Source organism: Ambystoma mexicanum, chromosome 7p (genome assembly GCF_040938575.1).
Source record: "Ambystoma mexicanum isolate Mex_15411 chromosome 7p, UKY_AmexF1_1, whole genome shotgun sequence".
Lineage (NCBI taxonomy): Eukaryota > Metazoa > Chordata > Amphibia > Caudata > Ambystomatidae > Ambystoma > Ambystoma mexicanum.
The window spans coordinates 720,600,406-720,624,587 of record NC_090939.1 but is presented as its reverse complement, the minus strand read 5'-3'; the positions used below and the strand labels follow the sequence as shown (position 1 = coordinate 720,624,587).

General features: G+C 50.5%; 1 protein-coding gene across 6 annotated transcripts in view; it reads left to right on the top strand.

Moving 5' to 3' along the window:
• The window catches only part of CTPS2 (CTP synthase 2), a 2,467,148-nt gene that overhangs the window by 1,036,556 nt on the left and 1,406,410 nt on the right, over nt 1-24,182 (top strand). For all 6 annotated transcript variants that reach the window (XM_069636801.1, XM_069636799.1, XM_069636802.1 and 3 more), the window contains one exon: nt 4,519-4,599. In XM_069636801.1, the coding sequence (XP_069492902.1) occupies nt 4,519-4,599 (81 nt within the window). The remainder of the gene's footprint in view (nt 1-4,518; nt 4,600-24,182) is intronic.

The following is a 24,182-nucleotide window of genomic DNA, read 5'->3' as shown; positions in this document are numbered from 1 at the left end:
GTGGCACACATTCTGGGAAAAAACTACAACTGAAGCTACGGGCGTCGTGAGTCCTACTTATAACATCCGGTGACGTCGGCTCGATGGAGGCCCTCGAGGACAGCGTATCGACGTCATCGACGCATGACGCAGACGCCGAAAAATTTCCGAAGCAGCACAGATGTGGTGATTACCTGTCATAGATGTGGAATACGTCGTTGGAACATCCCATTGAAAGAACGTTACCAGGTAAGAAAGTAACTTGTTCCACTGCCCCAATTAAGTCATTAGCTCTGAGAAGACTACTTTACAAAAGCACTGGCAGCCACTTTGAGTGCAACATTTGATGGTAAGGCTTGATTAAATCGAGCTCAAAGTGTTCGCATGAGGAGGTGTTTTGGGTGCAGAGGGGCAGGAACCAGGTGGCAATGGCCCTAGGGATTAGAATGGCCATGGGCAGTCAATGGGTGGGCAAATAATCAAACAACACCTAGAAGCTTTATGTTCCTCCTCATATGCCGTTACTCCCCATCTGCACTCTAATGCAAAAGTGTTGGCTTATAAGTGGTGCTAAAGTGCCACCTAGTAGCCCAAACTAATGAGACCTTTTAATCACCAAGGAGCAATTCAGTAATGAGTACAGAGTACCTGTTAAGTTCTTCATTATTTATAAATGGCGACATTTTCCAGTGTACCTTTGGGGCAACATATACAGAAGGCAGATAAAGGAAGGGCCATGGTCATATTAGTTAGAGAGAATTATATTAAAGAAAATGAACGTCAACTAAGTGATGAAATGTACTATGCAATATTGTATTCCCACTGAAAAGTTGCAAAATCTGATTAATCACAAAGTCAGAAAAGCAAGATCAAGGGAATAGATATCTAAGACAGTATATTGGTAGTCGAATCAAAAGACTCCACAATTTTATATACTTCCCAAGATACATAAATCTCTACAATACACTCCTGGCTGCCTTATTGATCAGGAATTAACTCAATCCTAGAACCCCTGTCCAAATTTGCAGATGCTGTTTTGAAACCTCTAGTGCATAAGATGTGCTTCTTTGTACAAGATACAATACTGATTATGAATGTGGTTGAGGGGCTGAACTTCAACCCTGCAGAAGATCTACTGATTGAATTAGATAGTGTGGCACTTTATACCAACATTCCACAGGCTGTCACATTGACTATACTAGAAGAGCAATTGTACTCTCAGGGGCAGGATAACACCCAACTCATTTATTCTCTGGTGTGGTGAAATGTCGCTTACAGAGAATTATTTTAAATTCAAAAACATCTGTTTTTGTAAACAAATCCATGGCACCGTCATGGGAGCCACTTTGGCTCCCATTGTGATGAGTTTATATGTTGTCTCTAGAAAAATCAAAGATCTACATTACAGTCAAACGATTTCATCTAATATTAAGTTGTGGTACCAGTACGTCGACGACATGCTTATTATTTGGAAAGGGTCTGAAGTAGATGCACAGTCCTTTATTGACTGGCTCAATGCATGTGATCACTATTTGAAGTTTACCTCCACTATTGAGAAAGAAAGTATAGATTTTCTAGACATTACAATCTTTTGTGTAAAGCCATTCCATGAAATCTCTGACCGCAACTCACTTTTAAATTATTCTAGTTTCCACCCAAAACATGCGAGGGACAATCTCCCACTGGGTCCATTTTTAAGATTAAAAAGGAACAGTTTGTCAAAGACTGTTTTTCTCAAAGAGGCAGAGTTGCCAAGAGAAAAACTAGAGAAACGAGGGTACACTCCAGACTTAATCGACAGGAATTTTAAAGGATGAAATACAGCTATAGAGATGCATTGCTAGAATATAATGAAAACAAGGATAAGACCAAATCAGACTCATTAGTTTTTGTAAGTACTTTTTTCAGTATGTTTTAGAAGATTAGCAACATTATTAAGAAATATTGGCATATAATGGAAGGGGCGAAGTGACGATTACAATGCCCGATTTCTGCCTTTAAACAGAGGAGAAACATCAAAGAAGAGATTATGCCTAACAATGTGAGTTTGCGCATAAGAAAACAACCCTGTCTGACTGAGACTCAGGGGTTAAAACCAATTAGAGGACATGCTCCTTGTGGCAACTGCACAGCAGGAGACCTCACCAGCAGGAGTATGAAGGTTGATGTGGGTTTGCCTCACCTGTGGGAACAGAATGCATTTACTAATGTGAATCGGCCATGGTTGTTTATGCAATCTGGTACCCTTGTCAAAAACTGTATGCGGGTAAAACAGAAAGAAAAATCAAAATCAAGACCCGGATAACGGAACATAAGAGCTGAATCAAGAAACGGCGCAGAATGCAGCATTGGTGTCTCACTTAATAACGAAACTGCAGTATATTCACCAGAGATAAATAACACTAACGCTGAAGTGCTTTTCCAAGCAGCATTACGAATTCAAATGGTCATGGAATTGACAAAAAAGCTGTTTGCTAAACAGAGCAATAATATGCACCCTTTTTTTGTGCCTCGTCATTATTTTCTACAATACCCATAGTCTCAACATGCATGTTTTTTTTCATTAAACACTTACACTGATTAGAAGGCTACATGGTAGGATCACTAAAAGCATCAGTAAGGGCAATCCGGTTAAGCTTCTACAGCGAAACAATGACAACGCACAGCAATTATCATCAGAACTGTTATATGACCCAGCATTGAAACCTTTTTCCATGTTGGCAGCCCATCAGTTTAACACAACTTTCATGTGGCAAGGAAGTGAGATAGGAGATGTTAAATATTAGATACACAGCTTCAATAGCTTGCACTTGCAAAATCTGAATGTCAGCATCAAAGGGCCAATGGCAGCTACAGTGGCATGGTCCACCTATTCCTATGCAAATTGAGTGTGGGGAAATAGCCACAGGACTAGCCAAGGCAAATATGTATTTATATGCAAATGCTATCGTCGTCTATTCGTCTGTTTTTGCCAGCAATAGTTGTCGCTAGAGAAACACCTATCATGTTTTATATTGGTTTTAAAAGTATTCACATGATGTAGTTTCATAAACCATATTGAAAACTACCTAAAATAGTGAAATATCTTGGCTGACAATTGACAGAATTGACTTTCCAAATGTGCGGGCCATCCGGCAAGCCCTTTATGCCCATATTTAATTAGTCTTCGTAATGCCAATTTTCTTATAGAAATGAGATATTCAGTTGTCCTGGGGCTTATTGGCTCTTTGAATACAATAATGAGCCAGTGTAAGGCATTTTCATACTCGAACGTTTCATTTAATGATATCTATTTTGTTTAGCAATCAGCAAGGAAGGTAGCTTACGGATCGATTCCTTAAGCATAGTGGTGGAAAATGATCGTGTTTCTTTCTGGAATAAACTGCAAACTAACTTCATGTAATGAATTCCATTATTGAAATGGAGTTTTGACATGGTAAGGGTTTTCTCTCCTAACCTTTGCGCCTATTCATTTAAGCTCTTGCAGTATGTGCCATTCTTGTTATTCCATAAATGGCGATTAGTTCCGTGGCTCAGGACCTGATTATTGTGACCTTCCAAAGCATAGAGTGCGCACAAGCAGATTTAGTTCTAAAATGGTACCATCTCTATTACCTACATACGTTTTCCCTATGGAGAGGACACTATACAGCTGTCTTATTTTCTGCAGCTGATGATGTTTGAATATCAAATGCAAAGGGGCAAAGAAAAAAACCTATTTGGAATTTCCTACACATGCTTGTTTGTTTGTTTGTTTGTTTGTTTACATGCATCCTCACATTGGCCGCTTTCATATCTGTATGTGCATGGTTATAAGAAATAATCCATTCAAAGTAAGTGGAGAAAGGTACCGGAAAACCAGCATTTTAAATAGAGTGCACAGCTAGTCATTACAAGATGATTTCAGAATTGAAGTCAAGCATAGTACGTAAATATGTGTGACCTTGAGGGGCTGTGGTGGGGAAAGGGCACTTTGAGTTTAAAGCAGTGGTACTTAAGTTCGTTTGGAAAATACGCAATAAAGAAAAAAAACAGCACACTGTACAGTGGAATGAAAAGGAAAAGGAATAGATGAACATGAATGGACTCCATGTTATGCAGACCCGGAAGTAGGCGCAAACAGAACACAGCTTAGAGGCCCCATCTTCAAGGCTTCTTTGCAGTGTATTTGAAAAGAGTGCATTTTTCTGGAACAATGTGTAATGGGAGGACGACAGATATCCACATGATATCTATCCACAAAGGACAGTGATTTGCTAACAGCGCCTCTCATCTTCTGAGTCAATGAGGACTGTGTAAGAGGCATTATGCCACCCCTCAGGTGGTGAGCGTGGAGGGATTTTCTGTGAGTGGCTCTGTGTTCCAGCTCCTCTGGCAGTCTGCCCCCGCGTTCCACAGTTGGAGCACTTAATACTACGGGACATCCAAAGTGTATATTAGAAAGAAATTCCAATATATTTGCACATGCAATTTACAGTGCACTATTATTTTGTCCGACAAGTTCCTCTTGGGCTTCAATGTTCTTTTGTTTCGTTACAGATTGTTTGTCGAAGCGCCAAGCCTGTTGAAATGCCTGTGAAAGAAAAGATTTCCATGTTTTGTCATGTGGAGCCTGAGCAGGTCAGTGCTGTGATAATCTAAGAAGGGTTAACAAAAGCAGATTTTTTGTTTGCATTTATTGGCGTTTATGACACACTTTAATACAGTTGTTCCGTGTTAATAACTCACACCCGGACACATGCCTTGCTTGCAGTGCCTGGTTGATGTTATTTCAAAACATGTTTTTGGTCAATGATCTTCCATTATAGTCTGCCCTTTTCATATGTTTCAACATTGCCATAATCGGCTTTTGTGGTCTACATAATGCCACATAAAAGACATGGCATCCTTTTTTCTGGTTTCTCACACTGTAGTACTTTTATTGAATAACAAGGATTGGATACAAAGGGCACAATCAATTTTATGTAGGCAAGCATATGGTTAGGACATTCTGGTTCACAGCATCTTAATCTGGGATATGCAATGAGAACATTAAGAGCCCATGTGCTCTGCTTTTCACTTCTCGCCTATTCCTCCAAAGTTGAGGAACTAGCTGTTCAGAAGGAATGCTGCTTTATAATCCGTCAAGCCCTAGGAGCTTAATCCACTTCTGCCTTCCCTTCAGGCTCCTCAACCCTTCTTTCATCTGTCACAAGGTATCCTGGTTTTTATGAGAGAAAGCACTTACAAGGAGGCCAACTTGAATTCAAATGGGAACTTCACGAACATAATTGTCAGGATGATTCTTCTCCTTGGTTTATCTGCATAGTCTGTGCCCCAGACGAACCCTGACAATTTCCTTCCGGTAACTCTGGGCTATCTTGAAACTCACTGGGCTCTTGAACGTTCTGCACAGTACTCAAAGGTCTGAAAGATGGGTTGTCACTGTCTTTCAGTTCTCTGGGAGTTGCATCATTTGGGGTTTACTGAAAACTTCTAATTATTATCTAGTTTTGGGCTTTCCAGGGACCTGTAACTCAAGACTCATTTGAGTGTGTAGTCTTGCCAGCAGATGGGTCAATGGGAGTAGCACGCATAGAGAACGGGAGAGGCGTCCTATGCCTTAACTGATAGCCCTTGTATTACCTAGTCTCTCACCTCTCTGTTCTAAACGCAGCCTCCCTGTCTCACACCTGTTTCTCCTCGCACTGGAGCCGACCTGCCCTGCCGGAACCTTCCTGTCCTGTGATCGTCTCCTTCTCTTTAGTCCTGCCTGTGTCACCTGTTGTTCACACCTCCTTCTCTTTTGTACCGCCTTCACTTTCTATCTTGATGTCACCTCCTCCTTTACACTGCCTTCTCTTCTGTACCACCTTAACTTTCTGATGTTATCCCCTTCAAACTACCACATTTTCCTGTTGGTATTACTACCTCCAGGCTACCACTTTCTCCTCCTCCTCTGCTACCTTTTTCACTTAATCTTTCAACCGTCAAGTCCTCTGTACCACTTTTCCCCATGATGGCTGCCACCCTCTTCTCTAGAGGTTGCCACCTTCTCCTTCTTCTCCCTTTATCTTTCCACCTTTACCTTTAATCTCTTAACTCTCACTTCCACTGCTACACTCGTTCAAGCTCCTCTGTCGCTCTAGCCACCGGTTTCTTTAACTCTCTCCAATCTCCAGCCAACACCAAATTGAGCCACCTGCTCCTCCAACCCACACTACCTGACTTGGGTTTCTGCTTTTTATAGTGCTCTCCCTCCTACCTCTGAATTGGGCTTTCGGTAAGGATCTGCACCTGTGTGTGGTAAATTCGCAGGGTTGTGATTGACTGCTGCTCCTGATGGTGCCTCACTTTGGACTTATGGGGCAGACCAGTCAGACCCCTCTCCCCCTTTTAAGTTAAGAAAAGGTGCTGTACATTTGAAGGGATGTAAACTCCAAATTCTATCTTTACTGCTCCTTGTTTCATTGTGAAGAATCTCCTGCAGGGTTGCAGCATCCCTCTTATACCAAAGTCTTGGTGCAGCATCAAAACCTGACAAGTTGTGGCTGTCGGGTATGGGTAGGAGTGAATTTTCATTTTGGACTGTGTGGGAAGAGTTTGGGGCTTGTGGGAGGCAGCATGAGAGACCTGTGGGAAAAAAGAAGCAGGAATATTGGCCCCTATGCCGACCGATGTCTGACATACGCCTTGTCCTGCCTCGATAGGGCATTGTTCCACCTAAATCAACATAATAAGTAAGGTGGAATTGGTGACATTATCCCTATCACACTGTCACACATCAGTGGCTAACCAGTCTCAAAGCGCTGCAGTCTGTCGGATCTCGGGCTGTTCCCTTTGGATAACATACTCTCCACCAAACCCACAGAAAGCAGATTCACACACAGGAACCAAGTACTTTCGATCTGCACCCAGCAACACCACAGGTTTCACAGCTGCCTCTGCCACTGTCCTACTAATCACATAGCCAGGCATAGCGAGTCCACATTAGTGGGAGAAGAGTGCAATTAAAGACCCCTCACATCACACTACATTTTTCTGCTGGTCTTCCATCTTGGATTGCATTCTCCACCTTTCTAGTGCTGCCAATGCAGCACCCAGCTGTCCTGTTCTCTCAGCATGTGAATTGTATGCTGAGAAAACACTTGATAAGGTGTTTAAACTCTCTCAATGTCATCTAATTTTTGTCCCAGAGTGAATGTGAACCATTGTATCTCCGGTGAGGGAATTGTGTTGAATCTGATGGTGGCATCACTTCTTTCCCAGTTGTAACCTCTCCCCCATGTGGCCATAGGACAGCAGCCGCTACCTGATCCTGACTCTGGGGGCAGCTATATGAGGGAGGTTCACATAGGGGAAGACAACCTCCGGGAGAGTATCAGGGTACCACTGGACAAGGCATGGAATTCGCCTTCCTCTCTTCAGAATACCCCATCCATACCCAATGCCTTAATGGCATATTTGTATACCTACCCTCATCCACCTGGGAAGGGTACTGAAGACCTTCTTACAAGATCTGTATGTAAGCCATCAAAATCTGACTTGCCATTTAAAACTCTTGAAAACACTTTCTCAGACTCTACCTACAAGTCATCCTGAACTGACTTGCCCTAAAAGAACACTGAGAATATTTACAAAGACTTTACATGCAAATCATCAAGAATGAACTGCCATTCCCATAACTACAAGAATGCTGGGATGAGGAAGACGATCCGAGTAATGCATAGCAAAGAAGAACACAAGCTGCGCTCTAGTTGTTGTGAGTGCATACCGGTGGCTGGGAAATTTAAACAGCAGAAGCAGCTGACTGAGGCACACTGCTGGTGGGAGAAAGCGGCTTCTCTCGGTACATACCGAGAGACTGTGGGGCATCAGAGAGTGCTGTGGAGTCAACCGGCTGGATGAAGAAAGAAAGGAAAGCTGAGTGCGAGAGAAAACACGCTGCAGGCACGCCAGAAGACATTGTGGGGCTCATGGGCATTTGCAGGTGTTGAGAGTGAACATTTCTTTAAAAGGGAAAACAGAACGAAAGTAAGAGACTTTCAAAGTTGTGAGTGTATGAAATACACATATAACAAAGGCCCTGCAAGATAGTAAGCCAGGCAGATACAGTAACAGATAAAGCGAACACAAGAGAATATCAAGTTTGGAAGTATGTACATGAGAAAATCCCTGGAGGGAACGTACACGAGGAAAATTAAAGCTGCAGGGAAAGTATGCATTTAAGAAAGCCCTGGCAGGAGAGTATACCGGGCAGTTGTAAGTGTGTTCATTGAAGAAAACCCTGGCAGGAGAGTATATCAGGCCGTTGCAAGTATGTTTATTTAAGAAAGCCCTGGCAGGAGAGTATACCAGGCAATTGCTAGTGTGTTCATATAAGAAAGCCCTGGTAGGGAAGCACACCAGGCAAGGACAAACTGAACAGTGTATAAAAAATACATGACCTAAAGGGTTCCAGAGAAGGATATATCAGGACTAGCAAAAGGATGTGTGAAACCAAAGAGAAGAGGAGTGAAAACCCGGCAGGCTAGTACACCAGGTGTCCTAACAAGATAAAGACAAAGAGCAAAGTTGTTTTGTCTATCATTTGTGTTGTGGATCAAGAGAAAATCAAGGAGCTGATACTTTGAAGATACAACAGAGGGAATAGAAATCCAGGGGTAGGTAACCACCATCTGGAACAAGGAACTCTGTCCTTCTGGAACTTTTGTGTTGGAGTTATGCATTTTTCGTTTTTGAACATTTACAAACCATGCACGGTCAAAGACATTACCCTTTTCACTTTAGAGTTCATTTTGTCAGTATGTGCAGGCCAGAATAGTGCTTTGGACACAGGCAGGTTTTGCTTTGGACATTCTGACATTGACAGACCCTTAGTTTTGGTTTTAGGTAGGGAAACACCTCTTAGAGCAGGGACAGAGAGGCATTTCCACACCCCTTTTTATTTTAATAAATGCATTTGACCAAAACGATGACTCCCTTGTGTCTGAGGCTCATTCCTGGCTCTTCACAGAATTCCGGCAGACCATTTTTACTTTTGTATCACACGCGGTTAAATCTGCAGTCAGAAAACTGCGATCTGGCAACCTTGCTTGAATAGCAGGTCTCCGGAGCTGGAACTTATATGCAGGGAAACCCATGGTCGGATATTCACAACCTTGCAATGTTGAATTAGACTTGGGTCTCCAGAGCGGTCAGAGTGTCTCAATCTGCAGTGACTTCTCTGACACTGCAAGTTGAAATGTAACCGTATCATTACAAAAACTACTAGTGTAGGGTGAATTAAATTGTCTCTAGGTGAAGGGAAACATTTTTTCCTCTACTCTAGGACTTCGGGCCTTTCTAGAGTGTGCTTCTGGTGCTCTCTGTTGGGCAGAGTCAGCTTATTGTGGCATCCATAATACGCCTAATCCTGGGGCCTGGCAATGGTTGAGGCTAGTCAGACTGTCCTTTGCAGGGAATTTGATACAGGGAATGGTCAAGGCTACCCGGGCTGTCCACCACTGAGTTACTCAATAGGTACAGTCCCCTACCCCTTGACAGGCACCATGGGAGGGTGAGTGTGGGATCCTCCCAATACCACCCCCGGGCTCAAAATCCACTGACTATGGGTTGGCACCAGGCCCCCTATGTTTTGCAGTCCCTAGAACTTGGCAGGGTCATTTTTGAAACAATCAACCTGGCAGGAGGTTTAAAAGCTGCAAGGATGGTGAAAATGGAGTCAGCTGTGGAAGCAGATCTACGGGCTGCTGGATGAGAGCAGACCTCTCCTGGAAGGCGGCGTGGCAGACGCATTGCTCGAAAACCCCGGTTTGATGCAGAGTGTATGCAGCGTGAAGCAAGGCTGAAGAAAGCTGGATGTCTGTGCCGGACTATGGAGAGGGAACTGGCGTGACCAGGCCAAACTGCAGAGTGAGGCCTGTGCTGCAGGAGACGCATCAGTAGTGGGAGCAAAGCCAGGGAGAGCCGCTGTGGAGATGAGTGAGGTGCTGCACGAGAGAGAAAGAGCTTGTGGCCGCTGGAAGTCTCACTGGAACGCCTTAAGCACCGACTGGTGAATCAACCTAGGCGTGGGGACACCGGGAAGGCAGGTGAGCATGTCCAACCTGTGAGAACTTTTATGAATGTCGATATAAATGAAAGCACACACTTTTGAATGCTGGTCTGAATGAAAGCAAGCATTTTTTAATACTAATCCAAATGAGAGCAGTTTTGTCGAATCTCACAATATAAATGAACTGTGTACTTCGAGAGAGTAAGCATTGGCAAAGAGCCATAAGAATATAAGGGTACTGTGTAACTTAAGAGAACAAACATTGACAAGAGCCACAAGAGTATGTGAAAGTGCAACGTGAATAGTGGCAAAACAAGCAATGGTAAAGCACCATGAGGATGTGAAATGAGACTAGAACAAGTACCACAGTAGAGCTGAAACAGTGGCAACGTGCATATGAAAGAGAAGCAAGTTAGGTGTGTCGGTTGCGTAACCTGTAATGGGTGGACTGTGTGGTCTGACAACTGTGCCAAGACTGAAGACACCCACCTATGGAAAAGCCATTTAAAATATCTGCAAAGAAGATTGTGATTGAATATAAAGGAAACCAGAAGAGCTGGGAAGTATTACAAAGAATCATGTTTTGGAAAAGTTAAAGAGTTAAAAGCTTGGGGAAGGCAACCGATTTGCATTGTGAACTATGTTAAACCTTGGGGAAGGGAAACCCTTTACAACCGAGAACCACAAGAAGCACTGAACTGTTATTTGAACACTTATTATTTTGATGCTGACATCCCTACCCATTGTTTACAAATAGATGTGAGGGCAAGTATAGGTTTAGGACAGAGACAGACATTTACTTTGGACTTCCTGACATAGACTATCCTTAGTTTAATTTAGGTAGGGAAACCCCACCTTAGCATAGGGCAAGCTAGGCCTTTTTCCACCCCTCTTTTAGGTTTAAAAAAGCTGTATAGCTCGAACTTGAGTTCAGTTGTCTTCATGATGCCTTCACAGGGCCTTGTCCCACATCTTAATGCCACAATAAATGCATGGAACTGGCCAGCGATGAGTTGGCTATCTATGAGTTGAACCCCATCCCACTTGAGCTCCCTTACCCTAGAGAGAGGCTGGAAAGCAGGGCCATGGTGTGGAAGGCAAAGTGAGGGGCACCCAAGGTGGAGGATGGGCCAACCCCAAGCTCCACATTAGGGCTACTAGCAGTTACCAGGGGCGAAACCAGATAGCAGTTCACTCATCCTAGATAACCGATCTAAGTCCTGTTTCACCACAGAGAAGCTGAAATGCAGTCTAAAATCTTATAAAAGTGCACAAGAGCTGTCTGGCAGTGTGAATGTTTGCATTAGGAGGTGGGGACTGGAGAGTGGAGAAAGGAGTTTGTTTGGACAAGGTTGAGGAAAGAGTAAGAAATTAAGAAACACCTAGAAGACTGGAGGAGAGGTCCAAGAGTCTGAGCAATACCGGAACCTGGGATTTGGAGGAGAGACCCAGGAGACCAGACCAAGGAGTCAAGAGAGCTGGGTGTAGAGGAAAGGAAGGTGAGAGTGGTGGCTAAAGTGAGTGAGAATTATTGAGAAAGAAGGGGATGCCCCAAAAGGTGGAAAAGGTGCTCAAAGGTGTGGATATGGTTTAAGCGATCTAGAGACCATTGCCCTGAAAACTAATTGGAAAGACAGTGGTCCCTAAAGTGGTAAAGAAGGTGTCAAGAAGGGTGAAGGAGCTGGGATAGACATAGAATTCTGTGAACGTAAAAGTAGAGTGCAGTAGGGTAGTGCCCAAGAGGGTGGGGAAGGGTGGATTGCATGCAGCTAGAATAAGAGCAGCACCCAATGAGGTGAAGAAGTAGAGGGTGAAAGTAGTAAGGAGCAGTCTGGAGCTCAGAGAAGTGAAGAAGGGGCCCAAAGTAATGAAGAAGTTTAAAGAGACACTGATGCAATCAAAGACTAGAATAGAAAGGGAAAATGCAGTGCTCAGTTGAGCAAAGAGAAGGTCGGGACTTTGAAAGGGAAGTCTGGAAGAAGTATGTTATGCAAAGGAATAAAAAAGTGACAGAGAGTAGGCAGTTAAAAGAACGAGTATACAGATCAGAGGTGGTTATGAAAGGAGGGGAAACTGAAGGGGAGCCCAAGAGTTTATCAAAAAATGTATTTAAAAAGTTGACTGCTTGAACAGAAAACGTAGAGAAGGTATACAATAAAAGAGGGCGGATAAGGAAGCAGGAGTCAGGAAGAACAGAGGGCTGGTAAAGGAAAGTAACCCTGCGAAGCCCAAGGGCTGAGATCGTAGGAAGAGGACCTTTGGGAAAAGTAGTTGGCTAGCCCCTCATCCTGCCAAGCCTCCCTCGGCCACATCCAGGACTGTGGGAGTTGCCCCACTCGCTACCTAACCCGGAACTGATGATTTGACTGAGAGAAAGTGTCTCAAGGGACAGACTTTGGCAATTCCAAAGAAAGACAACTGACAAAAGACCATTAAGACCAGGTCGCAGATTCTTCAAGAGAAGAATAAAGAAAGAAGAATAAAGAAAGGAGAGACATCCTATTGAAAACAGTACTCACTGCGAATTGCCCAATTACCTGGAGGAAGTAAAGTCTTGCACCAAGTCACTTTGGTGTAAGACCTTCTCTTGTTACAACACCTTTTCCTGGTAGGTCAATCCCAAGAACCCACCCGAGACTGGAAAGAAGCCATTTTGAAAGGTGTTTCCCAACAACCTTTAGTTAGTCTAAGCCATCAAACCTGTTCTGGCATTTTAGTAGCACTTTATTCCTACCCTGTTTATTTTTTTGCTCCAAATTTGTAAATGTTCCATAATGAAACAACTTAAAATTAAGTTTTCTGACTTTGCTTGGTCATTTGACACCTGTGATAGATGACATTAGTCTCACACATCATTCCAAATGTACGATGCAACATATCATTTGAAAGCTATACAATCCCCATTATTTTTAGATTTAGTTTGTATTTGTTTGAGTGAATATGTTATTGCAAAAGGGACTGCAGAGAGCACTGGGAGCTGAATCCTTGTATGTAGGGACAGGACAGGTAATTAACAATGAAAGCTTCACCAAACTATCCTACCACTATCTTATTCCTTCTCTAAAGTTGCCAGCTTTGCACATTAACAGCATCATTCAGCTTGCATAGCAATTCAGACTTTGTCTATTTTTAAGAGACTGCCGGAAGTTGTTTGGTACCATGTGGACATTGGTGCTGTTCTTCACTAAAGTGCACATCAACAGATTGGCAACACATGCAAACCATCTGAATATTTTTAAATGGAGAAATAATTAGGTGTCAAGTGTATTTGCAATGGTCAATGACAACTGCTGGTTTTGAACATGGTTGTAGAAGGGGATCTTAACCTACTGTCAAACAATTAAGGCAAACTCGTCCTCCTATAATTATCATTATTAATTACTTATTTAAAATTTGGTTTATGGTACTGACCAATTTATTTTAATTGTTTATTTATTTATTTTATCGGTTTTTATAACGCACCTCTGTTGCTCTGCGTGGTCTTGCTGCCAAGACCAGTGCGTTGCACCTGTGCTATCTTCCGTTCACCTCCGTGGACCAATCCATTCCCTGCATCTTTCCACTACACTTACAGGCCAATTCATGGAATAATTAGCGCGGCGCAAGTGGGCAAAAACGTGCGAATCGCAGTGGAATAGCGAAAATCGCAGTGCAAGTGCGAAAATCGCACGAAAAGCAGCGCACGTCGATTCATGGAAGGCCGTGCGCGAGAAAACCAGCGGATGTGCGATAAAAAAGTGTGCGGCGCACGTTGGCGCACAGGCCATCTAACAGCGTGCGCCAGGTCACAGCGAAAATCGCACAGGCCACAGCGAATTTCGCACATAGCGCGGCGCACGCATCAAAAGTAGGCGGAACACGGGCGTAACACTCGGAATGGGGAACAACTTGCCAAAACGTGGGCGTCACGGGGGAAGTACAGGGCACAAGTGCGCGGAACGCCCACACGCTCGCCTACAACACGTATTCATGGAATAGAATAGGGGGAAAAGCGCACGCTCAAACCAGCGCACAGGCACAAACACGACCGCCACAAGAAAGCAGGCGGTAGCGTCTCTGCGGCTGTAAGAAATGTGCGCCAAAAGGTGCGCCAACAAATAGCACCTATATACTGCCATGATGAATGTCCCATACTGTGGCCCTCCAGGAAAAATGACGTGCAAAGGGGTACCCACAAACACGGACACCCGCTGACAAAAAATACGTGTGCGTGTATACCGGGGTGCGCGGGAAGTCTTTGTATATATGCATGCTTTTCTGACTTGGTCCAGGAGTTCAGGGATCAAAGGTAACGGATATCTATTCTTAACGGTGATCTGGTTCAGGGAGCGATAATCGATACAAGTTCTAAGGTCTCCTTCCTTTTTTGGAACGAAGAACAAAGCTGAAGAAGCAGGGGACTTGGAAGGACGAATAAACCCATTTGCCAGGTATTGATCCAGGTATTGTCGAAGGTGAAGGTTCTCAGGCTCGGTGAGGGCATAAATTCTACTACAAGGAGGAGTAGATCCAGGTATCAGGTCTATCTGGCAGTCATAAGACCTATGAGGAGGTAGAGAGTTAGCCTGATCCTTCCGGAAAACATCTTGGTATTCTAGGTATTCGGGAGGTAACTGGGGAGTCTCTGAAGAAATTGCGGCCAGTGCAACACCAGGTGGAGGGTGACAAGTAGAGACACATTCTGGAAACTGGACCGTTCTTGCTCGCCAATCGATCAGAGGATTGTGTTTCTCTAACCAAGGTATTCCTAGAATAATCTGAAACCGAGGGGCCTTGATCACATCGAACACGATCTTCTCATGGTGTCCATCTTGACTTACTAGCGTCACCTCTTGAGTGGTATGCGTTACTGGCCCGGAGGCTATCTCCGTATCATCCACCGTAGTAATGACGTCCTTTACAACCTTGGGACAAAGAGTTAGATTCATCCTCAAAACCATTTCATGATCCACATAATTGCCGATGGCACCGCTGTCGACGTAAGCTTCAATTGCATGTAATCGATCCGGATTATCAGGGCTAATGAGGACCATAGGTATCACGAAATGCGAGGTCACGGAACTGGTTTTCACGCTCGGCAAGAGGACCTCTATTCTTGTCGGGCGAGGTCGTTTCCCTGCTCAGAGTTTGTAACTTTGGTAACTGCAGCTCCTACTGCCTTCTTGGCAGGTTTCACCGGACAGTCTCGAAGAAAGTGCCCTGAGTTTCCGCAATATAGGCATAATTGCAACTGTTTCCTCCTTTCCCGCTCCCTTTGTGTTAGAGGACCTTTCAGACCCCCTATTTGCATGGGTTCCCCGGAGTCTACTCCTTTGGAAGGAGTTGGCGGTTTGGAAAATACTCGAGCATCAAACTTGGAACGATCGGCCTTCCTGTTCTGCAGCCTGTGATCTATTTGAACGACCAAGTCTATATAATCCGAACAGTCTTGTGGGGGATTGACTACTTGGGCTAAAACGTCTTTGAGCTCTCCACGTAGACCTCTATAAAACAGCGTAATCCTTTTGTCCTCAGGCCATTGAGTTTCCACTATTAGTCTATTGAAAGATGCAATATAAGCCAAAAGGTCTTGATTACCCTGTCGCAACGAAAGAAGCTCATTGTCCAAGGCCTGCCCCTGTGAATGTCTTGCGAACAGTTTTTCCATACTAAGCTGAAAGGCTTTAAAATCATGGAGAACCGGATCATCTTGATTAACTAGAGGGATCGACCAGTCTGCCGCATTGCCACTAAGGTACGAAAGTACAAAAGCTACTTTTGCTTGATCATTTGGAAAGGCTGCTGGCCGGCATAAGAAGTGCAACCGGCACTGATTGATAAATACTGCAAACCTCTTTGGGTCACCAGAAAATCGTTCGGGCGGAGCCAGAGGTACATTCCCAGGTAGGTTGATCTGCACTGGATTCATAGAGGATGTTGAAGGAAGATTTGCCCCTGATGCGGGTAACGGGGTCTGTCCGGCTTGTGACTGTAGCACTTGTCTAGCAAGATTGTCTGTTCTCTCCTTGGAAATAATTAGTTCCCTTCTTAGAGCATTCGTTTCCTGACGAGCTGCATGCACTTCTGCCCTTAGTTCCCCAAGTAACCGGGCTAGGGGGTCAGTATCCGAGGTTTCCATAGCGCCTGGGCGAGAGTTTTGCGGTAGGCTTTGCGTTCTGTAACGCTCACCTGATTCTCGCAGAGGCGCCAGTCTTGACTGGGCGACTACCGTATCTTCAAAGGTGATGTGTAGCACCCGGTTGGCTCTTTGGGCTGGACCTCTGTGCACTGTATGCCTGACGTGTAGAGTAAGATGTCTGCAGATAGAAAATATGGGGTTAATGAACTGGGGTTATTGGGGTGTCCCTATCTCTTTCCTCTTCTCCTCTCCTGTAGACCCCCAAAGGTTAACGCTCTCACCTTAGGTAAGTGAATGCCGAGCTCTCCATCTGCCTCGGGGCAGGGTGCTGTAACCAGTTTCTTCACTGGATAGGTAGCGCAGGCCTCTTGACTTCAGAGGACTGCTGTCCGTCGTTTACTGCACGAACGGTAAGTTTCGAGTCATTCAAATGTCTTTAAAGTCTTTAGTAATGATGTCTCTTGTTTTGCAGGGTTCCGGCGATGGCGGATGACGGGCTGAAGTGAGTTGAAGATGGAGCCCGTGTGATGAATAGAAGCGCCTGGAAGCACGTAAGTAAGCGCTTGTTGCCTGCTTCACTATGCGCTCTAACTGTCTTTTTATTTTGCAGGTACGAGTTCGGAGCGGCTGCAGGGTGCCGGAATACCCACTGGATTAGATGTGGAAAGGAGTAATGGCACGTGAGTATTAAAGTTCCCCAATGTCTTTAAACGCACCTTGTTTTGTCTTTCAGATGCGGGATGCAGCGCCGAAGGCCTCCGGAGCGTGCGAAGAGTTGGTAAACTTTTGTCTTTCAGATGCCGGAATGCTAACCTGTTCTTTCTTGTCTTTATAGGTGTTGCTGAAGACTGGATTCAGAATGGTAAGCCTTTGCCTTTCAGATGCCGGAATGCTAACCTGTTCTTTCTTGTCTTTATAGGTGTTGCTGAAGACTGGATTCAGGATGGTAAGCCTTTTTCCTTAGGCCCAGGACCGGATGCAGAAGACACGATGAGCGTTCTGCTGCAGAGGTTGCAGAATAACGCAAAGCAAGATTCATCCACCGGGTGTGGTTTAAATAGCCTCCTGTAGTGCTTAGGTGTCTCCTTCCACAGCCACGCCTAAGTAAGAAAAGAGTTCCTGGTAAGAAAAGAGTTCCTGCCTTCCAGAAGAGTTCCAGTGTTCTGAATCTAGGGAGTGGCTCCAGCCCCACCCAACAGGAAAAGTAGTTCCAAACAGAAGAGGATCAGAGGCTCAACTGGCAGGCAAGTAAGCAGCATGGTCTGCTGAAGGTAAGTCCACCCAAGCATTATGAGCCCGGCGCTTCCAGCGCTGGGACTGGGCATATTTATGAGCCTGGTGCCACTGGCGCCAGGACTGGGTCCAAAAGGTCCCAATTGGGACTGGTTGGCACTCGGAACCTGGGTTATGGATCTGCTTCCAAGGGAGTTGGGAAAACCCTGACCTTTTGGAAGCAGAGATCATGACACTGGGCGCGTGTATTTCAGGGGTGCGCGGGAAGTTCCACACGCGAATAGCCTGGGCGCGTGTATTTCAGGGGTGCGCGGGAAGTTCCACACGCGAATAGCCTGGGCGCGTGTATTTCAGGGGTGCGCGGGAAGTTCCACACGCGAATAGCCTGGGCGCGTGTATTTCAGGGGTGCGCGGGAAGTTTTACACGCGAATAGCCTGGGCGCGTGTATTTCAGGGGTGCGCGGGAAGTTCCACACGCGAATAGCCTGGGCGCATGTATTTCAGGGGTGCGCGGGAAGTTTTACACGCGAATAGCCTGGGCGCGTGTATTTCAGGGGTGCCGGGGAGTCCCATATGTGATTTGACAGTGTGGGTCCTCCCAGGTGTACCCTGTACACCCTCCACGGCCCCTGCAGGCAGCCCACACCACAGGGGACTACCCTGCATCCCTGGTCATGTCCCGCAGGCAGCCCACCCAACATGGGCATGCCCCCCAGCAAAGGCACATGTCTCCTTGAACTAATGAACACCAACTCATGTCCCCTTGCACCCCCACCCCCCAGCACTGTGGGGCACCTGCCAGCAGGCCCCCACCCATGTCCAACTCATGTCCCCCACCACCCCCACTCCCCAGCACTGTGGGGCACCTGCCAGCAGGCCCCCACCCATGTCTCCCACCACCCCCACACCCCAGCCACCAGGGGCACCCTCCACCAGGCCCCCACTCATGTCTCCCACCACCCCCACACCCCAGCAGTGCAGGGGCACCCTCCACCAGGCCCCCACTCATGTCTCCCACCACCCCCACCCCCCAGCCACCAGGGTCACCCTCCACCAGGCCCCCACTCATGTCACCCACCACCCCCACCCCCCAGCCACCAGGGTCACCCTCCACCAGGCCCCCACCCATGTCTCCCACCACCCCCACCCCCCAGCCACCAGGGTCACCCTCCACCAGGCCCCCACTCATGTCACCCACCACCCCCACCCCCCAGCCACCAGGGTCACCCTCCACCAGGCCCCCACTCATGTCTCCCACCACCCCCACACCCCAGCAGTGCAGGGGCACCCTCCACCAGGCCCCCACCCATGTCTCCCACCACCCCCACACCCCAGCCACCAGGGGCACCCTCCACCAGGCCCCCACTCATGTCTCCCACCACCCCCACACCCCAGCAGTGCAGGGGCACCCTCCACCAGGCCCCCACTCATGTCTCCCACCACCCCCACACCCCAGCAGTGCAGGGTCACCCTCCATCAGGCCCCCACTCATGTCTCCCACCACCCCCACACCCCAGCAGTGCAGGGGCAGCCTCCACCAGGCCCCCACTCATGTCACCCACCACCCCCACCCCCCAGCCACCAGGGGCACCCTCCACCAGGCCCCCACTCATGTCTCCCACCACCCCCACCCCCCAGCAGTGCAGGGTCACCCTCTACCAGGCCCCCACTCATGTCTCCCACCACCCCCACACCCCAGCAGTGCAGGGGCACCCTCCACCAGGCCCCCACTCATGTCTACCACCACCCCACCCCCCCAGCCACCAGGGGCACCCTCCACCAGGCCCCCACCCATGTCTCCCACCACCCCCACACCCCAGCCACCAGGGGCACCCTCCACCAGGCCCCCACTCATGTCACCCACCACCCCACCCCCCAGCCACCAGGGGCACCCTCCACCAGGCCCCCACCCATGTCTCCCACCACCCCCACACCCCAGCCACCAGGGGCACCCTCCACCAGGCCCCCACTCATGTCTCCCACCACCCCCACACCCCAGCAGTGCAGGGGCAGCCTCCACCAGGCCCCCACTCATGTCACCCACCACCCCCACCCCCCAGCCACCAGGGGCACCCTCCACCAGGCCCCCACTCATGTCTCCCACCACCCCCATCCCCCAGCAGTGCAGGGTCACCCTCCACCAGGCCCCCACTCATGTCTCCCACCACCCCCACACCCCAGCAGTGCAGGGGCACCCTCCACCAGGCCCCCACTCATGTCTACCACCACCCCCACCCCCCTAGCCACCAGGGGCACCCTCCACCAGGCCCCCACCCATGTCTCCCACCACCCCCACACCCCAGCCACCAGGGGCACCCTCCACCAGGCCCCCACTCATGTCTCCCACCACCCCCACACCCCAGCAGTGCAGGGGCACCCTCCACCAGGCCCCCACTCATGTCTCCCACCACCCCCACACCCCAGCAGTGCAGGGTCACCCTCCACCAGGCCCCCACTCATGTCTCCCACCACCCCCATACCCCAGCAGTGCAGGGGCAGCCTCCACCAGGCCCCCACTCATGTCACCCACCACCCCCACCCCCCAGCCACCAGGGGCACCCTCCACCAGGCCCCCACTCATGTCTCCCACCACCCCCAACCCCCAGCAGTGCAGGGTCACCCTCCACCAGGCCCCCACTCATGTCTCCCACCACCCCCACACCCCAGCAGTGCAGGGGCACCCTCCACCAGGCCCCCACTCATGTCTACCACCACCCCCACCCCCCCAGCCACCAGGGGCACCCTCCACCAGGCCCCCACCCATGTCTCCCACCACCCCCACACCCCATCCACCAGGGGCACCCTCCACCAGGCCCCCACTCAAGTCTCCCACCACCCCCACCCCCCAGCCACCAGGGTCACCCTCCACCAGGCCCCCACTCATGTCACCCACCACCCCCACCCCCCAGCCACCAGGGTCACCCTCCACCAGGCCCCCACCCATGTCTCCCACCACCCCCACCCCCCAGCCACCAGGGTCACCCTCCACCAGGCCCCCACTCATGTCACCCACCACCCCCACCCCCCAGCCACCAGGGTCACCCTCCACCAGGCCCCCACTCATGTCTCCCACCACCCCCACACCCCAGCAGTGCAGGGGCACCCTCCACCAGGCCCCCACCCATGTCTCCCACCACCCCCACACCCCAGCCACCAGGGGCACCCTCCACCAGGCCCCCACTCATGTCTCCCACCACCCCCACACCCCAGCAGTGCAGGGGCACCCTCCACCAGGCCCCCACTCATGTCTCCCACCACCCCCACACCCCAGCAGTGCAGGGTCACCCTCCACCAGGCCCCCACTCATGTCTCCCACCACCCCCACACCCCAGCAGTGCAGGGGCAGCCTCCACCAGGCCCCCACTCATGTCACCCACCACCCCCACCCCCCAGCCACCAGGGGCACCCTCCACCAGGCCCCCACTCATGTCTCCCACCACCCCCACCCCCCAGCAGTGCAGGGTCACCCTCCACCAGGCCCCCACTCATGTCTCCCACCACCCCCACACCCCAGCAGTGCAGGGGCACCCTCCACCAGGCCCCCACTCATGTCTACCACCACCCCCACCCCCCCAGCCACCAGGGGCACCCTCCACCAGGCCCCCACCCATGTCTCCCACCACCCCCACACCCCAGCCACCAGGGGCACCCTCCACCAGGCCCCCACTCATGTCACCCACCACCCCCACCCCCCAGCCACCAGGGGCACCCTCCACCAGGCCCCCACCCATGTCTCCCACCACCCCAACACCCCAGCCACCAGGGGCACCCTCCACCAGGCCCCCACTCATGTCTCCCACCACCCCCACACCCCAGCAGTGCAGGGGCAGCCTCCACCAGGCCCCCACTCATGTCACCCACCACCCCCACCCCCCAGCCACCAGGGGCACCCTCCACCAGGCCCCCACTCATGTCTCCCACCACCCCCATCCCCCAGCAGTGCAGGGTCACCCTCCACCAGGCCCCCACTCATGTCTCCCACCACCCCCACACCCCAGCAGTGCAGGGGCACCCTCCACCAGGCCCCCACTCATGTCTACCACCACCCCCACCCCCCTAGCCACCAGGGGCACCCTCCACCAGGCCCCCACCCATGTCTCCCACCACCCCCACACCCCAGCCACCAGGGGCACCCTCCACCAGGCCCCCACTCATGTCTCCCACCACCCCCACACCCCAGCAGTGCAGGGGCACCCTCCACCAGGCCCCCACTCATGTCTCCCACCACCCCCATACCCCAGCAGTGCAGGGGCAGCCTCCACCAGGCCCCCACTCATGTCACCCACCACCCCCACCCCCCAGCCAACAGGGGCACCCTCCACCAGGCCCCCACTCATGTCTCCCACCACCCCCACCCCCCAGCAGTGCAGGGTCACCCTCCACCAGGCCCCCACTCATGTCTCCCACCACCCCCACACCCCAGCAGTGCAGGGGCACCCTCCACCAGGCCCCCACTCATGTCTACCACCACCCCCACCCCCCCAGCCACCAGGGGCACCCTCCACCAGGCCCCCACCCATGTCTCCCACCACCCCCACACCCCATCCACCAGGGGCACCCTCCACCAGGCCCCCACTCATGTCACCCACCACCCCCACCCCCCAGCCACCAGGGTCACCCTCCACCAGGCCCCCACTCATGTCACCCACCACCCCCACCCCCCAGCCACCAGGGTCACCCTCCACCAGGCCCCCACCCATGTCACCCACCACCCCCACCCCCCAGCCACCAGGGTCACCCTCCACCAGGCCCCCACCCATGTCTCCCACCACCCCCACCCCCCAGCCACCAGGGTCACCCTCCACCAGGCCCCCACTCATGTCACCCACCACCCCCACCCCCCAGCCACCAGGGTCACCCTCCACCAGGCCCCCACTCATGTCTCCCACCACCCCCACACCCCAGCAGTGCAGGGGCACCCTCCACCAGGCACCCACTCATGTCTACCACCACCCCCACCCCCCCAGCCACCAGGGGCACCCTCCACCAGGCCCCCACCCATGTCTCCCACCACCCCCACACCCCAGCCACCAGGGGCACCCTCCACCAGGCCCCCACTCATGTCACCCACCACCCCCACCCCCCAGCCACCAGGGTCACCCTCCACCAGGCCCCCACCCATGTCACCCACCACCCCCACCCCCCAGCCACCAGGGTCACCCTCCACCAGGCCCCCACCCATGTCTCCCACCACCCCCACCCCCCAGCCACCAGGGTCACCCTCCACCAGGCCCCCACTCATGTCACCCACCACCCCCACCCCCCAGCCACCAGGGTCACCCTCCACCAGGCCCCCACTCATGTCTCCCACCACCCCCACACCCCAGCAGTTCAGGGGCACCCTCCACCAGGCACCCACTCATGTCTACCACCACCCCCACCCCCCCAGCCACCAGGGGCACCCTCCACCAGGCCCCCACCCATGTCTCCCACCACCCCCACACCCCAGCCACCAGGGGCACCCTCCACCAGGCCCCCACTCATGTTACCCACCACCCCCACCCCCCAGCCACCAGGGGCACCCTCCACCAGGCCCCCACCCATGTCTCCCACCACCCCCACACCCCAGCCACCAGGGGCACCCTCCACCAGGCCCCCACTCATGTCTCCCACCACCCCCACACCCCAGCAGTGCAGGGGCACCCTCCACCAGGCACCCACACATGTCCCCCTGCCCCCAGGTCCTGACGATACTCAATCATGGCAGTAATGGGCAGCATACCCAGCACAAACACCCAGGCAAGGATTGCATCCACCCACATAGTGAATGCAATTACATGATACAACCCCAATGGCAAGTCTGTAAATGAACACATGTCCGTCACACACACATACACAATGGGTGCAAGTGAATGTCAAAACCCATATCATGACATGTATGAAACCAATGAGAAAATACCACAAGTGAAAGTTAAAAAAAACATGTATTAAAGATGAAAAATAAGTAAAAAAATCAAACATACAACAATGGGGATAACAAAATAAATGGTCCATGTCCGAGAACAAATGTAAAAATAAAAAAAACAAAGTAATCCAAAAACAAATGTTGTCCAAAGCAAAATCATGTGGAAGTAAAATAATGAAAAACCATTTCCTCATGGTGAACAGAATAATTAATAAAAAAAATGTTTCTTCAAAAAGCAAACTATATACACGAAAATTCCAGGGTCCATGAGCCCAACACCATAAATGAAACCTACTACTACCTAATGAAAATAATATATACAAAAAAGTGGCCATTGTCCGAGCGGTCCAAAAAAACAAAAATTAATAAAGGAAACCTAACACTAACTAACTAAATAACTATATACAAAGGCAGCGGGCAAGTCCTGCGGCTCACTCGGTGATGTTGCTGGCCAGGGCATCATCGAACTCCATCCCGATGTCCTGGAGGCGGGACTCTGTCCTGGCCCCGAGGTCTCGCAGGGATAACCCCATGTCCAGCTCAAACTCCCTGCGAGCTTCCTCGAGGCACTCAGCCCGCCTCAACGCCTGACGCATGGAGAACTCCGCCCTGACCATGGTGAGCCGCTCCTCTTCCGCCCGCTGCCGCTCCGCACCTATCCGCTGGACCAACTGCTCCCACACGGAAGACACCACCATCCCAGGGTTGCCCTGCCCTCCGGCCGATGCCTGCCCCTCTGATCTTGAAGGCCCCGAGCCATGATGCCTCCCACGTCGAGCCTGCTGCTGCCTCCGACGCCACTGCCTCTGCCAGTACGACGGCATCCAGGCTGATGGAAACCACCGACGCCGTCGTGCACGTGCCCTGCCTGATGATGCTGTCACATCTTCCATCTGCTGGGGTCCAGTTGC